The sequence below is a fragment of the Vicugna pacos genome, chromosome X, assembly GCF_048564905.1.
Source record: "Vicugna pacos chromosome X, VicPac4, whole genome shotgun sequence".
Classification (NCBI taxonomy): Eukaryota; Metazoa; Chordata; class Mammalia; order Artiodactyla; family Camelidae; genus Vicugna; species Vicugna pacos.
Genome location: NC_133023.1, coordinates 14,788,894 through 14,806,942, shown reverse-complemented (window position 1 = coordinate 14,806,942; position 18,049 = coordinate 14,788,894). Strand labels below are relative to the sequence as shown.

At 40.3% G+C, this 18,049-nt stretch overlaps 1 protein-coding gene across 7 annotated transcripts in view; it reads left to right on the top strand.

The window, feature by feature from the left end:
• BCLAF3 (BCLAF1 and THRAP3 family member 3) overlaps positions 1–18,049 on the top strand; it is a 57,904-nt gene that overhangs the window by 7,820 nt on the left and 32,035 nt on the right. For 4 of the 7 annotated variants that reach the window (XM_031673288.2, XM_072955993.1, XM_072955994.1 and 1 more), the window contains exons 3-6: positions 2,958–3,130; positions 12,255–12,328; positions 15,813–16,379; positions 16,746–17,408. In XM_031673288.2, coding sequence (XP_031529148.2) covers positions 12,288–12,328; positions 15,813–16,379; positions 16,746–17,408 — 1,271 coding nt within the window. In that variant the 5' untranslated portion in view covers positions 2,958–3,130; positions 12,255–12,287. Of the gene's footprint in view, positions 1–646; positions 801–2,957; positions 3,131–10,967; positions 10,989–12,254; positions 12,329–15,812; positions 16,380–16,745; positions 17,409–18,049 lie in introns of those variants that run through there. The other 3 variants (XM_072955991.1, XM_072955992.1, XM_072955995.1) reach the window with 3 other exon arrangements.

The window sequence follows — 18,049 nt, the reverse complement described above, 5'->3', positions numbered from 1 at the left end:
AATGTCAAAGTGTCAAGTGAGAAAGCTCCAAGAGTGAGGACATACCACCTTTGGGGTGCTGGATGGAGTATGGGAGGAGAGAAATCAAGAGAGTGGACAAAAATGAGTAAGTATTTTGAATTGCATGGCGGAAAGATGTTGGCACCACAAACCTGTTTGGGAGGTCCAGAGGGGAGGTTTTGTTTTCCGGGTAGAAGCTTGGTTTGAGGCCATGGGGAATGATTAGAGACTGAATAGGCAGGAGAGAGGCCACAGTGGTACAGGTTCAGGTGGGCTGGCCCTGGAAGGGCTTTTGAGAGCCAAGCCAGGGCCAGAAGGCCGAGGCTTATCTGCTCCGCTCATCTGCACAATGCTGGAAGGCCCACGGGACCAAGCTCCGGCCCTTGACCCTTAACCCCCAGGATCCACGGATCGGTACGACCAGTACATTCTTCCAGGCGGGTGGGCGGCAGACAGCGCATGCGCACTGGACAGAACGGCAGAGGTGGGAACAGCCGGTAGAGGGCGCAGGCTCTCTGGCCCGAGCCGGCCGGGCGGGGCAACCCTCGCTGGGAAAGAGTTGAGAGCAGAGGTCCGCGGGAGAGCAGGCTCTGCACGAGGCAGCAGACAGTGGGCGGGACCAGAGCGGGGGGTGGGGCAAGGCGGTTCCGGAAGGAAGTGGTTCCGGGTCCCGCGGCCCAGCTGAGGTAGCCTTGGTGCCGCGGCCGTGGGAGGCGGCGGCAGTTGAGGGGCGAGGCCCGAGGGGCCAGCGGCGGCGGCGGCGGCGGCGGCGGCGGCAGTTGCGGAGACTTCCCGGCCGGGTGAGCGGCCCTGGGGGGCGGGCGGGGCGAGGAGGCCCCGGCCCGTGGGGAGGGCGTGTCCGTCGCCCGGGAGGGGCGGTTCTTGGGGTGGCGGGTGGGGCTGCGGGGAGGATGCGGCGGCCCAGCCCGGAATCCCGGGGGACCGTTGCCCTGCCACTGCCTCCGGCCACTGGGCCGGTGCCTGATTTTAGACGCGGCGACCCGGGCACCTGCTGCCGCGGCCCTCATCCTCGCCCATCGTTGGGCAGGCTGCGGCCCTGGCGATTCAGAGCGTCTGTCATGGGAACGGGGGAGGGGAGGGGGCGGTGTCCAGGGACGGTGCCCATTTCCCAGGGGCGGCCCCGGACGCGTCGCCTGCGGGACCTGAGCCGAGGAGCCCCCGCTTTGTCCTTCTCCCAAGGCTCTCCTGCCGCGCAGCGGCGTTTTCCTCCGGTAACGGCCAGAATGAGCGGTGAAGGCTGCTCTTTATCCTGCATTGCCAAGTGAAACTTGTCATTTTAGAAACGTATACCGAAAATTGGCGCATCTCCTGTGCTTCTCTAGGGTGTATAAGGAAACTGGGCCGGTCACTGTCAGGATTGTCCTGTCGGTAGGTCGGGAGGAGAAGAAATGGGAGAGAAATTTACCCTCCCAAAGATTTTCCTACCAAAGTGCTTTTCGAACTGCCTCTTAGGTGGTGGTTTTTCTTTTTCTGGAACCAAGTAAAAACTGCAGGTAAAAATCAGGAGGAAGGTCGCTCAAGACTTCTGGCCAGGCAGCCTTTTTAACGTTTTCGGAACGGGAACTGGTAGGAACGAAAGACTGGAATTTGAGAAGAAAAGGTTTTGGTGTGGATTGGTGATGAGTGCTTTACTTTTCAATGATGTTTTAATAATAATGCTTTATTTTTTAATGGTATTTTTGAAAATGGCTACTAAAATGTTCTTTTGAAAGCCTTGCTCTTTCACACCCTCCCCCAGAAGCCTTTAAAACGTCTGATTGGAAACATTTGTAGAGAGACGGATTTGGTAGCACATTGATACATAAAATTTCTAAAATACGTAAAACCAAAATGAAGAAGATAAACTTTCCCCATTCAAGTAATCATTGTGAATATGGTTACACTGAGGATAACACCTCCAGTCTTCTATGCAGAGATGAATGCATGAATTTTTCTAAAGAGGATTTTCTTTGGTAACCATTTTTTTTCTGACTAGATAGCATGCCATTATATGGCTGCAGTAATTTATTTAGTTGATTATTCCCAGTTTTTCACTACTTAAACACATTGTTGGAGAAATGTAAAATCTGCACACCCATCATTATTTCCTTAGTATACATTCCTAAATGATAAAATTGTTGGGTTTTTTTATGTGAATTGCTCAATTTCCCTCTGGAAAGGATATGCTGTTTTGCACTCCCACCAACAATCTGTGAGGGTCCTTTTCCACACCCTAGCAAAAGGCAACATTTAAAGGATTTCTGTAGGAACATTTTGGGGCCATTTATGTTCTCCAACCATATACAGGTATCCTTCTGTAGCTGTCGCTTTTTTTTCTTATAATTTGATGGCAGTTCGGTTTCTCATCTTCTAGTTTACCTTAGTAAAGAAGGGTTATCTAGGTGAAGCAAAGACATTATAAAGTGAAGAGATTTGTTTCAAGTCAAGACTTCCTTGAATTCTGGTATATTTGATTACCCTGTACAACTCACTTAGCTTTTCTAAGGGACTGTTTCCTCAACTCTGAGTTAGAGATTATAGTGCATTTGCCTTACCTTTCTTACAGGATGGTGGTAAGGGTCAAATGAAACATTTATGGATAGTACATTTAAACAGACTTTGTCTCATTGCTAATTATTGCCATCTTGTAAAAATTTCAGACTAGAAAAGCATCTTGATTTTTTATGTAAATTTGTGAATTAAAAAAACTCTTCTTTGATACCCTTTACCTTCACTCTTTCGCTCCTTAAATTTGAAGTTTTATACTGCTGCCCTAGATTATATTCAAAATGATATCAGAGTTACGAAATTAGGTGAATGAATGGATCTACAAATGTTCAAGGAAAAAATATTTAAAAGCACTATCTATATATAAAGCTGTGGAGACAGATAAAAAGCTAAATAAAACACAGTCCTTGGGATCATGATAAATAAAACATAGTCTTTGTGCCCTACAGGCTACAGAATGTCCAGGCAGCTAGAGGGCATAAAAGCTGCTTTCCAAATTTAGATGACAATTTTAGCTGTGATGCAGGATGTCAACTATTCTCAAGTGCGCTAAAGTCCAGTTCTGCTGACTGAGCATCTGTGCAAATGACCAGGCAGTCTCTTCGGAGTCATCTTGTTGAAGGTAGGAGTTGCAAGGTGGGGAAGTGTTAGTATTGGAGTCCGAAAACCTGGATTCTGGTTTTACGTCCTTCTCTTGGGGCAGGTTGGTTAACCTTTTTGAGGCTGGGTTTCTTCACCTTTGAAATGGAGGTAATTTCAGCTTCCTCCAAGGCTTGTGAGGATTAAATGAGATAGTATTTCTAAGACGCTTAGTGAGCTAGGAAGTACTGGTGATTCTTATCCACTGAAGACTGAGTTTATCCAGTAAAGAAACTAGATCTCTTCCAACTTTGTTTGCCTTGCCCCTAGCAATCAGCATAAAATATGGCTGCTGGTAAAAATTCACTTTGGACCACTGAAGAAGGTAATATGTAAATGTGGAATATTGGGAGAAATTAACTACATAATTTGGAGTTGATATGAAAGAATTAAAGGATACATTGAACTAATTGGATCTAGACTTATCCCTACTGTGACTTTCATTTTACATTATATCCCCAATGCCATTCGACATAGTTTCTCCTCATCAACTGTAAACCTGCTCGAGTTGCTTCCATTTTGAAACCTCCTCCCTAGACCCCTGTCACCCAGTTGCAACCCAGTTTCCCTCCTCCCCTTCCAGCCACAATGTTAGAAAGGGTTGTTAGTAATTGGCTTCTAAGCTTCCTTACCTTCCATTTAGTCCTCAAGCCATGTATTCACAGTTTTCATTCCTTTTATTGGATCTCTATGCAGCTTTTGCCATCAGAGTCTCCTTTCTTGAAACACCCTTCCGTGCTCCAGGATTCCCTTCTTCTTCAGAGGATGTTTCTTCTCAGTCTCCTTGACTGGTTCATCTTCCTTGAAAGGTGTATGTTCTTGTAGGCTTGATCCTTCTCTGATATACCAGCTCTGGAATAATTTACAGAGCATTGAGGCAGTCTGATGTTTGAAGGTTTGGTAGAATTCCCCCTGTGAAGCTACCTGGGCCTGATGCTTTTTCATGGAATGTTTCCTTAATAACTTTCTCTGTTTCTTCTATTGAAATTGGTCTGTTTAAACTTTTTAATATGGTCAGTTTTAGCAATCTCTATTTTTGTAGTAAATTATCCCTTTCATCTGGGCTTTCAAATTTATTGGCTAGAGGGCTACAAAGTAATCTCTTATGATTTTAAATTTTTCTTCTATTTCAATGGTTATCTCCCCTTTGCTCTTTCTTATTTTGTGTATTTGTGCTCTGTCTTTTTCCTTAGTCAGGGTATATACATTGTTTAGTGGTTTATCCATTTTAATTTTTCCAAAAAGTAGAATTTTGAATTATTACTTAGATCTAATTTTCTATTCTCTTCCTCTATTTTTATCTTTATTATTTCCTTCCTTGTGCTTGTATTTGGTTTACTTTTTTATTTTTTAGGCTTTTTTACCTTGGAAATAAATTCATTTATTTTTAGTCTTTCATGTTTATTGATAAGTATGTTTAGTGCAGTGGATTTTCCTTTGATCACTGCTTTAAATGCATTCCATGGAATCTGATATGTAGTGCTTTTATTGTCATTATTTCTTTAAAAATCTATATTAGACTACCCAGGAATTGTTTAATAGGGGTTTTAAAATTTCTAGGTGGAAAGGTCTTTGTGTTTTTAGTTTTTATTAGTGATTTCTAGTTTTATTGGATTATGATCAGAGAGTATGTTTATAATATTCCTATTTTATGGAGGTTACTGATGTTTTCTTTGTGACCAATATATGATTATTTTTGGTGAATATGGTGTGGGCACTTCAGAAGAATATGTATTCTCTAGTATCAGAGTGTAGAGTTTGATAAATATCCTTAAGAATTGTTGATTATGGTATTTAGGTCTTCTGTCTCCTTATTTTTGGTTTACCTGATCTGTCTACTATGCCACTGAGAGTGGTATACTGGAGTCTCCTTTTAGTGTTTCTATGTCTCCTTGCATCTCTTGTAGTTTTTATTTCATAAAGGTGGTTGCTATGTTATATTCATGTAAATATGTATATTTTTATTCTCTCTTCATTGAGGATTGTGACTTTTAGCATTAAAAAGTGTCTTTCTTTGGCATGATGAATGCTTTGGGGCATGAATTCTGCTTTGCCTAATTCCAGGTTTGCCACCCCTGCTCTCTTTTTGTTTCCATTTGCCTGGCCAGTGGCCATCCTTTTATTTTTAACCTTTCACAGTCACTTTGTTTTAGGTGTATCTTTCATACAACTCCTTGAGTTTTGTTTTGTGAGCCAAATTAAACTTTTTTATTTTGGTGAGTTAAGCCCATTCACGTTTATTATTAGGGCTGATATGTTTGGCCTATCATAATATTTTATAATTATATGTATTTTGTTTGTTTGCTGTTTCTTTTTGCTATGAAGTATAGTTTTTGCTCTTTTGTTTTAGAAAGTTGGGAGGTATTTAGGAAGGTTTTTATTTTTTGCTAATGGTTAACCTTTGTACTAACAACTTTTTAAATGCCCTTACTCCCCTGTTTATTTATGTAACCTCTTTTGTGTGTGTCAGAGAAATAGATTGTATATGTGAAATCAAAGTAGAATAATGATAGGCAACTGTGGGGTTCTGTATGCACTGCCAGCTCCTCCCTAATGCAGACTGGTGATGGCACCTAGCCCTGTGATCGAGAGAATAAGCCATGCTTTGCTCTCCTGAGGTCTGGCTTCCTCTGATCTGCTGGTCTCCCTCTTGTTCTCCGGGCTCTAACTTGGTCAAGTTCTGTGCTGCAAGTGTGGCTCCTTTGTTACGAAGGCTTTCCTAGACAATTCTTTATATTTGTAAATGCTGAGTTCGTGCTTAGTATGGAATTTCTGTCATTTGATTTTTTTTGTAACAACTTTGCTGAGATATAGTTAACGTATCACACAATTCGCCCATTTAAAAGCCTACAATTCAGTGTTTTTTTTAATATATTCACAGAGTTGTACGACCATCATCACAGTCTAGTTTTAGTACACATTCATCACCCCAAACAGAAGCCATGTGCCCATTCCCTCCGGCGCCCACCCCTGCAACACCACACTGGGCTACCACCAGTCTACTTTCTGTTTCTATAGATTTGCCTATTCTGGAATTTTCATGTAACTAGAATATATAATATATGGTCTTCTGTGACTGCTTTTTTCCCTTTGCATAATGATTTCAAGGTTCGTCCCTGTTTGACTGGGTGTCAGTACTTTATTCATTTTTATGGCCAAATAATACACTGTTGTATAGCTAGACCACATTTGTTCATTCGTCTCTCAATGAACATTTGAGTTGTTTCTACATTTTGGCTATTATGAATAATGCTATCATGAACACTTGTGTACAAGTTTTTATGTGAACATATATTTTAATTTCTTTAAAGTATATACCTAGGACTAGGGTTGCTGGGTCATATGGTAACTCTGTGTTTAATTTTTTAAGGAACTGCAAACTGTTTCTAAAGTGGCTACATCATTTCATTTGAACTTATTTTCCCTTGGGCACCTTGTAATGTATCCTTCACTTCTGAGATAATTTAGTCTTTTTCTCAGACTTTAATTCATTTTTTTCCTGTCATTTTTCTCTGTTTTTTTGGTCTGTTTCCATTCTTAGTTTTTAAATTTCTGATTCAAGCTGAGGGTTTTTTTTTTTAAATCTTAAATGCTTTGGGGTATATTTAATTTTGTTTGGGGTATAAAGTTAGAGTTTTCTTCTGCTTCATGGGTTTTTGGGGAGGAATTTTCCTCAGCTGAGAAATTTTCTTTTTCTGCTTTCTTATAAACACATGGGGATCATAAGACTTTACAATTTTTGCAAATCTCCTGAGTATGAAATGGTATCTCCTTGTTTTAATTTTATCTTCCTGATTAGGTAAGGTTGAGCATCTTTTTGTATGTTTATTGGATATTTATATTTCCTCTTTGTTGAAAACTCTAAGGATAGAGCTGCCATTTATTAAGGTGGGGAGACTAGGAGGAGTAGATGTTGGTGAAGGTCAGGAGTTTGCTATTGGACATGTTTACAGCATCCATTAGGCTGTTGGATATGGAAGACTACAACACAGAGGATGGATGAGGGCCAGAGATGTCATTTTGGGGGTTGTTAGTTTATAGAGAGTATTTAAAGCGATGAGACTGAATGAGAGTGTAGACTGGGAAGAGAGTGTAGACAATGAGAAGTCTAAAGACTGAAGTCACTATTTAAAGGAAGACTGGGTTCACTACTTAGGGGTCAAGGTGTTGAGGAGGGAGATGAGGAGAAACCAGCAAAGGAGACTGAAGGAATTGTTAGAGGTAGGAGGAAAACCAGAAAAATGTAGTATTCTGGAATCCAAGTGAAGAAAATGTTATTTGGGAGGAGATATGAAGGACGACCATCAAGTGCTGCTGGTGGATCCAGGGGAAGGAGGGAGAAGAACCACTGGATTTAGTAACATAGATTTCATCATCAGTCATAACTATAGAGCAGTTTGGTGCGGTGGTGGAGTGGAAAGCTAGAGTGGCCAGGGGCCAAGCTAGAGCTAGAATGGGAGGAGAAGAATCAGAGAGAACGTCTGTGGTATTCAGGCAGCCCTTTGCGGAATTTGGTTGTAAATGAGGAGAGAGAGTGGTAGCCCAGGGAATGTGGTTCCAGAGAGCTAGGGGAATTATTAGAGGTAGTATGGTTGAGGGGAAGGCCCTAATGGAGAGGGGAAAGTGGTGTTGTGGGAGGAAGAGGAGAATTGCAGCATCTGGGTCTTTCAGCTGGGTGAGGGGATGTGTCCAGTGCTTTCCTCTTTGGCACCAGCATCCCCTTCAGCATCCTCCTGGGAGTCGATGCCCCTGCTCTCCAGTCATCTGTGTTCAAGGGCCCATGAGTTCATTCACTGCCTCCACACAGTTCACTCTGAACTGGCAGTATAAATGAATTTATCTTCTGTTACTGACATCTCCTTCTCCCCAGTCACAAACCCTACTGTTTTTTTTTTCTCTCTGTGTCCTAAAGCTCCCTTTGATTAACTTGGCTACTCATAAGTAAGTTAGTTTAAATCAGAGATTGGCAGTCTTTTTTGTAAAGGACCAGGTAATATTTTAGACTTTGTGGGCTACGTACAATCTCCGTTGCATATTCTTCTTTTTTTTTTTTAACAACCCTTTAAAAACGTAAAAACCAGCTTAGCTCAGACTCTAGGGTTTAAATTAACTCTCCTCTCTTATCTATTAAGCCTCTGAGCCAGCACTTTTCATTACTAACTGATGTACACAAAAAAGTAAATGCAAACAAAGTAACTTTAAAAAAACAGCTTTACTGTGATAGAATTTACAGGTTTAAAATGTGCAGTTCAGTGATTTTTGGTGTGTTTGCAGAATTGTGCAGCCATCTCCATAATATCTGATCTAATGTTAGAGCATATGCATTACGCCAAAGCTAACTTTTTACCACTTTGGGGTGTAATTTATATGCAGTAAAATTCACCTATTTTTGAGTGAATAGTTTGAATGTTAATGAAGCTAATTTTAATATTAGCAGAGGAAAATATTCTAAGTAATAATTTTTTTTTATCACCACATAACCGGTAAATCTCACTTGTAAACATTTTCTCCCAAGTGACCTTCACCTTTCCCTTGAGACCAGTAGTTCTCTAGTCCCTGGACCAGCAGCATCTGCATCACCTGGGAACTTGCTAGAAGTGGGGTCCACCCCAGAGTAGGGCCCAGCATTCTGTGTTCTAACCAGCCTTTCAGGTAATTCTGACACACTCTAAAGCTGGAGAACCACCGCTCTAAGGTGTCTCCTTGAGTAGAATTGCTGGTTTGGAAATGAGCATGTTCAAATGTGACGGGTACTGCCAGCGCCGTCCACACTGGTCACTCTCGTGTGTACTCACCTGCTCAGCAGCGTGCAAGAGTCCCTGTGCCACAGCCTCGCCTGCACTCTGGAATAGGCGCCCCTTCCTTCCTTCCTTCCTTCTTTGTTTTCTTTCTTTCTTTCTTTCTTTCTTTCTTTCTTTCTTTCTTTCTTTCTTTCTTTCTTTCTTGTCAGTCTGATAGGTGTGGAATGGCTATGATCTAAATTGGTGTTTACTTGATTACTAATGAGGTTGAACATCTCAGATGTCCATAGGCCACTTGAGTTTTGTGTTCTGTGATAGGCTGTTTGGAGTCTTGTGCTTCTTGAAATAAATATAATTATGTAAACAAATAATTGCAGTGTATTGAAATAATTGCAGGAGAAACTCAGAATTCCCCGGAAGAAAGAAACTCTGGGTAAAAGAAAAAAAGAAAGCAAGGAAAGAATTTCAGAGGAGATTATGGCCAGACAGTCCTGAAAGAATAGGAGTTTGTCAGGCAGAGTGCGGGAGGGCCGTCTATGTGGTACCAACAGAATGACCTGATCAGGGAAAAGCAAGTAGTGTGCTGTGCTGGGCTGATGGGGTATGTGGAGGAAAAGACATATAGAAGGCTAGGAGAAAAGTAAGGAGTGACTACATGTATGTATTTTAAACTTGTTTAATCTTTTACTGATTGTTGGGCATTTGGGTTAACTAGTTAGTTGGGTGGTTTTTTTCTTTCCTATTATTACAAATAAAGCTGATAGAAATATCTTAGTATATATAGCTACTTTTTTCTGTTAAAATATTAGAATAATAAATTTAAACTGAAATTATTAGATTAAAGGAAAGTAGGCATGATTCGTTTAATAATTTCTTACATATTTCAAGATTACCCATCATTAGGGAAATACCAATCATAACCATGGTGAGGTACCACTTCACCCCCACAAGGATGACAGTAATTGAAGAGACAGACAATAACAAATATTGGTGAGGATATGGAAAAATGGGAACCTTCATATATTGCTGGTGGGAATATAAAAGATGTAGCTGCTTTGAGGATGTTTGGCCCTCTCAAAAAGTTAAACGTAGAGTTATTGTATGACCCAGCAATTCTACTCCTAGTTTTATATCCAAGACAGATGAAAACATATGTCTACACAAAAACTTGTTCACAAATGTTCATAGCAGCATTATTTGTAATAACCAAAAGATTGAAACAACCCAAATGTCCATTGAGAGATGAATGAATAAACAAAATGTGGTGTACCCATGCAATGGAATATTATTCAGTCATTAAAAGGATGAAGTAGTGATACATGGTAAAACCCTTGAAATGTTATGCTGAAGGAAAGAAGCCAGTCACAAAGGACCACATATTGTGTGATTCCGTTTATATGAAACATACAGAATAGGCAAACCCTAGGGACAGAAAGTAGATTAGTGGTTGTCGGGGCTAATCAAAGGAGGAGAGGAATGGGGAGTGACTACTAATGGGCTTTCTTTTAGAGAGGATGAAGATGTTCTAAAATTAGATTGTGGTGATGGCTATACATCCCTGTGAATATACTAAAAAACATTGAATTGTATGCTTTAAATGGGTGAATTGTGTGGTATGTGAATTATAGCTCAATACATCTGTTTTTCAAAAAAAAATAAAATGGATAAAAAGATTACCCTTTTTAAGTTAAGATTCCTTAACCAGGATAGTTACACTTTTTCATCATCACCAGCAATACTTGGTATCCCCCCCTCACAACCTTTGGGTTTATTATTTTTGTTAAGTTTAATAGGTGTGTACCCAAAGCTTCTTTGGTTAAATTATGGGTTCTTTCATTAGAATGTAAGCTCTAGGGGGGCAGGAATTTTTGCCTGTTTCTGTTCACTGCTGTATCTCCAGAGCAGTGCCTGGCAAATAATAGGTAGTCAGTAATAATTGTTAAATGAATATATTTTTATATTTTTAGTTACTAAGTAAAGATTTTCCCATTTAGTATCTTAATTTCATGGTACATCTGAACTAATTGTTCTTCCTAGCCTCAAATTCTTTTTGGAAAGAAGCAATATATAACTAAATGAACTGAATTGAATGTACTTCTGGTGAGTGATCTGGTTTAAGTCCTTTGCCCTTATATGCTTTTACTTTCTTCTAAAATTTATTATAACAATGATTTGCAAATGTTTGACTATGTGGACTCCCTTTTTAAACCAATGTCCATATAGTTATACTTGTACTTTTTGTATCAGTCAGTGGAAAAACAACATAGTGACAAGAAGCTATTTATATTTGAACAATGATCACAATATCTTCAGAAATTTGCAAAATTGAGGTTATAATATATGAGATATATATTTATTCTATAGTCTGTACATGGTGACTCTATGTATTTTTCATAGACCCATGGCAGTAATTTTGAAAGCCACCAGGAATTTGGGGCCAGTAAGTTGGGAACTACTTAATTATAGTATCAAAACTGAAGATTACTGAAATGTAAATAATAGCTAGTACAAAAGATTATACCCTAATGATGTTTTTTTTTAAAGATATAGTTCCTAAAGCTATCAGTTTCTTTTAAAGATTGAAGAATATTTTAAAAATCAAGTTTTATGTCTTTTAAAGTTTACTTATTTGCCATTATTTGTATTAGCAAAAAATCAGAAGCCAACTAAATGTCTAGTCGTGCTTAACTAACTTTTGGTATATTTATCTGGTGGAAATTAGGCGGCAACTGGGTATGATAATTAGGCATTGTAATTCTTATTTTCCAACAATTTAAAAAGCAGGGTATATCATCAAGTATTCCTAAGCATCTTAACTGTGATTATATGAACATAACTACGATTATATCTACACAAACAGTGGCGAAAGACGGGAAGATACGGTTGTGGTTGTGTTCAGATAGAGGAATTCTGGGGAATTTTTTCCTCTTTTTGGAACGCTTACTAGCAGTTGCTGTGTACCAGGCAGTATTCTAAGCTCTTTTCTTCACTTAACTCAAGGATCACCAAACTACAATGCATTTGGCCTTTGGGGCCTATTCTTGTGTGGCCCTTGAGCTGAGAATGATTTTTATATTTTTTAAAGCATTTTTTTAAAAAAGATATGGTAGAGACCTCTTATGGCCTGCAAAGCCTAAAATTGCTACTATCTGGCCCTTTACAGAAAAAGCTTACCGACCCTTGATTTAATTCATTTTGTCCTTACAATATTCCAATAAGGTGGGTCCTAATATTATCACCCCTATTTTCTAGATGAGGAAACTGGATACAGAGGGCTTAAGTAAGTTTTTGTTGGTAATATTCACTATTTTTAGAGCAGGTTGCAGGCTCTTTCTACACACTTGCTAATACTGTGTTTCTTTGCAGTGTAAAAAGTGATAGTGGTTCACGGGTCAAAGGATGAAACGGTCACGCTCTAGATCCCCCAGGTGGAAACACAGGTGAGCAGCTCTTAGTTTAGCACGGTAAGCATGGGTTTGGGATGTTCTTGGACTTTCAAACTCACCGGGACTGTTAACCTATTTTAATAAGCTCATGGGACCTGGTTATTCACAGTAGGTGCTTTACAGTGATAGACATATTTCTAGGTTCTAGGAGCTGACAGCTTTCTTTAATTACAGCTGGCAGCTGGAATTAATTCATAATAAAAAGAAATGCAGTGGCCACAGTAAGGAAGAGTGAGAAACATCTTTGAGAGTGTTGTATTTTTTTGTATCAGTAAGTGGTTTAGAACTCTTCAGTGTGTATTTTATTTTTTCATAATCATCATGTTTGAGGAAATTGGGAATTAGAAAATTGGAAGTTTCCTACTTCTTCTTCATAGCAGAATAATAAAATTTTGTTTGTTTGTTTCGAGGGGGAGGTAATTATGTTTATTTATTTATTTAAATGGAGGTACTGGGGATTGAACCCAGGACCTCATGCATGCTAGGCACGCACTCTACCACTGAGCTATACCTTACCCCCAATTTTTATTTTATTTTATTTTTTTAAGGTTTTTTTTCAGGGGTAGGAGATAATTAAGTTTATGTATTTATTTTTAGAGGTGGTACTGGGGATTGAACCCAGGACCTTGTGTATGCTAAGCATGTGCTGTACCATGTGAACTATACCCTCCCCTACAAATTGGAATAACTCAGTTGTAGTTGAACTCTCCTGTTTCCTGGTTGGCAGTATCAATAGTATATATGATTAGACTGGAACAATTTAAGCAGTATTTATTGTATACCTGCTATAGCCAGGTTCTGAGGCTACAGAGGTAAGTATGACATCTTATGGCGCCTCAGCAAGCTTGCAGCCTGGCTGGGGAGATTGACATCATAGCCAACTATGGTACAGTAGGAAAAGTGTGGTGCTGCTGACTGGGACAAAGTATTCTGGATCCACAAGGAGGGAATAGTTCTGCTTTTGTGGAGAGGAAGGAGGGATATCAAGAAAGTCTTAAGAGAAGAGATGAAATGTTAGAAGGCTATTTAAGGATGAGTAGAATTTTTAAAGGCAGAAAGAAGAAAAGTATTCCAGTTAAGGGGACAACAGGATCAAAGGCACAGAGCTGTGAAAGTGACTAGTTTTCTAGAACTTTAAAGAGGACCGTAATTACATACACAAGAAACAGGTCAAAATTTTTCATGTTAATATGGCTTGGCCATTATGCTTGTTCATTATGGTTCTGCAGTGACTAGTCAATCATTTCAACAGTTCTCATTTTGTAGTTCACAAGATCAAATTGTAAAGGGGAGGAGCTTCAGAAAGAAAAGGAAATGTAAAGAAGCATCTGGCTCTTAACATGGAGGGCCTCACAGAGGTCGTGTGGTTTCACTCTTTTGTGACAGGCTCTGGTGAAGGGGCACAGAAGACCCTGCCAAGTTTAGTGCCTGATTTCTGGATTTCTTCTCATAACTCTTTTGTCACCAACTTTAAAGAGTCTGATATTTTACCCCACTTGCAAGCTAACACTTAGCCTGTCACGAGGCCCTTGGATCAGAGACAAAGTCCTTTATTACTCATAGTACAGCAAGCGGCTCCAGCTTCATGATCCTGTGTTCCGCTCACCCCTTGTCCCCTGAGGGCGGGCGCTGCAGAGCGCAGCAGTGGGGTGATGACACAGCTGAGGAACCCAAGCCCCATTAGAGGCTGCAAGCAAACCCGCCCAGCCTTTGCTTTGGAGACGACTTTGGTCTTGTTATCCTGGACAGCAAACAAGTTGGCCCTCTGCTGCTTAGGGAAGCCATATCTCCATCTTCCCAGGCAGCTTGCCCTGGAACAAAAGCTGTCAGTGCCTCTGCTCACGAGGCATGCAGAATGCAAGAGACCCACAGAGACTTGCCTCCCAACAGGCTCCTTGGGTCTCTTTTGTCCTTTAAGGAGAACTGAAAATGATAGCCACCATTCTAGCAATTTCCTTCAGAAGAAGGAGCTCTATACAGTAAAACCCTGATACGAAATATAATATCAAAGCAGCATTCAATGTGAGATAAGTATTAAAGTAAGAGATTGAGTATTTCATCAGTCTGGAAGACCTTGACCTCTGGCAGCCAGCTTTTCTTCTTAGCTGTGGAAGAGGTGAAGTCTTCCAGGAAGTCCTCAGAGGCTCCAGTTGCTTCTTCCTGTGAAGAGGTACAGCCAGCTGGATGATAGAGTTTCTGCTTCAGCTGAATAATGCATTTGCCAGTACGTCTAGCCTGGTGACTCTAGAGGGAGATATTGCCAAGTCCAGTACATAAATCCCAGCATGTATGTGAGGAAGATAAATCAGCCTTCTTTCTCATAGTGAGGACTCAGACATATCACCAAATGGAGAGGGTTTTACTCATGGTTGCTCCAACCCATGCCAGCTGCTGCAGAGGGGGCGATAACAAAAGCTGCAGGGGTAGCTGCCTCATTGATTAGAAGACATTAAACCCTCAGGGAGGAAATTGGAAGATCGGACAGGTCAGATGGGAGGAGAGGTCCCTAGATGCAAATTTGAACTTTATTGTGTTCCAGATAGTGGTGTTTCTCTCTCTTATCCTGAAGTCTGGGCAACTCAGACTGGTTTCCCTGGATACAGGAGCAGAGCCTTCCTTCTCAGTTGGAATGAAACGCTTCATGTTGGCAATGCTGAGATATTGGAGAAGGTAGTTGCAGAAAGGATGTGCTGTCCCTGGAGAGCATTACGGCTGCATTAAAGCACATATTCACAAAAGTTACATACCCTGGTTCACTAGCACATCTTTCATCTTATAGGGAACAGGTATGGGAAAGAAAACTTATTTATGTTAGGAGTATTTATGGAGGTACTAAGCATGAGGTTCAAGTCTGAAGGCCCTTCTCCCACGTACTCCACACATTGTTTAAGAATGTGTTTTTTCACTCTTTGATATGGCCTTAGTAAAGAGAACAGACAATCACTTGGGGAAACTGGGGTTAGATTTGGGTCTGAGTTTGAATTTATTGTGCACCATAAACTTTTAGAATCTAATTTAATTTCAGACATTATATTCAGCTTTCCAGAGACTCTCCTGCACATTTACTTGTGTGAATCTAGCCCTCCTTCTGCTTGTTTCTTAACTGACCATTGAACCTGATGTACACTTTCGCTGACTGACTCTTTTGCCAGAACTTTGCTGTCAGCATTCTTCCAAAATGAATCCTGCTGTGTACTTGAGGTGGTCCTCCTCCAAGAGGATGAGTGTGCTCAGCCTATTCTGATATGCACATGTGGTATATTAGTTCAGATAGAAAGAGTATGCTTGCTGAGTTGGGCAGAAGCATAATCAGACTCCCAAATGGATGATGTAGAATGCAAATATGGCAAATTGATGAATTTAATTTGAGTGGAAGAAGCAGGGAAAAAGCAAATGTTTTATTTAGATAAGTCATGTTAAGACAAACTTAGTTTATTGTCTTTGAATGAACCAAACTTTTCTGTATTTGTTTACGTAGATCATTGTCACCAGTACCTAGAAATACTGAACACTACAAGCAAAGACATGAGCGTTATGGCTATGAATATAGGAAGGATCCAAAAAGACCCATCACTTGGAGAATGGACAATGAGAAACATGGACAGAGTAAACCAAGAATTCCTTCTCGTGAAAATATACATTACCGATCTTATGAACATAGATCACCTTCCCCAAACATAAGAAGAAACTCTTTAGAAAATTTTTATACTTATAGGCCTCACCAAGTATATTTACCAGGAAGAGGGGATAACAACAGAAGATCTCAGTATATGTCCAAGTACTCAGAAGGTGTACTCTACAGTGAGCACCAGAGGAATTGTTATCCCCAGAAAGTACAAGGAAGGTATATTCCTGATGACCACAGAGTTAGAGGAGATGGAAAAGGAGGGAAACCATCTCCAAGGTCAATAGCAGATTCTTTTAGATTTGAAGAACAGTGGCATGAAGACGAATTGAGGCACCAGAGGATACAAGATGAAAAATATTCTCAGTCACTTAGAAGAGGCTCTGAAGATTTTGAGAAAAGGAGCTCTTTTCAGAAGAGGTATAGGAAAACATTAAACTGGGGTAATTTGGTATAAAGCCTCAAGTGAGAAAGTGTGTTTACTTTTTTAGTTGAAGATAACCACCTTGAAAAGCTTTTGTCTAAAAAGATAAAAAGCATTGTAATGTAGTTATGGTCTAGTGGTAGTAGTGAAGTATTTATTTTTAGAGTAAATCATGTTGATGGCTAGAATAGTAAAAAAAAAAATAGTATTTTCCTCTTTAACTACCCTATGCATCTATGAGTTGAGGGTGGGTTAACTTGCCACTGCATTCTGCATTTAAAGCCATGCTGCCCAATATCCCACACATAAATTCTCACTTTCTTCTCTCTAGTGCAAGTGTAAACTGCTTTATGTCAATACAGGTATCCTGAGGATCGTGATTTCAGAAAATATGGACACACATCAAACAGACCTAAAGACGTGGAGAGGTACGAAAACAGAGAGCCTGCCAGGAGCCTACAGTGGAAGTCCAGGCATCTTCCTCCACCTTACCAAGAGAAGAAAGATCTGCGGAACCTTGGACCCCAGGCTCATCGACACGCTCCGAGAGAATTCCCAGAGACCAGTTCGGCGGCCAAGATATCCTGTGACTATCGCCATAAACATCGCAAGACCTCAGATGGAGACCAGGATTTTTCTGATGGAAGAATTCAGAAGTACTCTAAGGAGGAAGACAGAAAATTCAGTTCTCAAAAAGGCCCTGTAAATAGAGAGTCCAGTTGTTTTAATGCTGGAAGAGGGAGAGAGACTGAAAGTGGGCAAGTCAAAGAACCTTTTAAACCATCCAAGAAAGACTGCACTGCCTGTACTCGTTCAGATAAATGCGATGTTGGTTTCAGACCCTGTAATGACAAACGGAAGGACAAAATAAAGAAAGAAGGGGCTGGCAGAAAAGACGGCAACTCTTCTCGTAACCAACCCGATGAAAGTAAAAAACTTTCCAACATGAAATCTTCACCTGCCATTCTTAGGAAGAAATCACTTACAGTTAAAGTAGATGTGAAGAAAACTGTGAGTGCATCCAGGTATTATCTTTGTTTTTTCTTAAGGATGTGTAATAACTGTTTCTGCCATCTTTATTTGAAGCTTTGAAAACAGAATTAATCGTATGTTTAGCGTCCATCAAGCAGGGAAGAATTGCCTGGGTTTTTGTTTTTTTTTTAAAAAAGCCCTATAATGATGAATCCCACGATTAGTAATAGGGGGTGATCTCATGTGCTTGTTTCCACGTTATATCCCAAGATGCTTTCTGGGTGCGGGGCATTCTGTGGAGTTGTTCCTCTTCATGAATTTACATGTCTTTATGCTGCTAGATTTTCTATATCCAGGGATAGGCTGGGTGGAGTTCAAGGAGACCTATTCCTTGCTCAGTTTTTCAGAACCTCTTTTCCCTGTTGCCTGAAATTCAGAGAATTTTGACCTGGAAGGGACCTTAGCAGGTCCCTGATTTTATAGAGGAGAGGCTGTAAGAAATGAAGTGACCAGTCTTGAGTCAGTGCCTGGGGCTCAGATCCACTTGTCCCCTTGTGACTCAAGGAGGTGGATGACTTAACGTGGTTTTTGTTGCCATCTCAAAGGGACTGACACTCAGTTGACTAGCTCCTCCTAAGTTGAGGAAATTAGGCTAGAGGCCTATTTTTAAGACATTTGGTTTAGCTCTTAATGA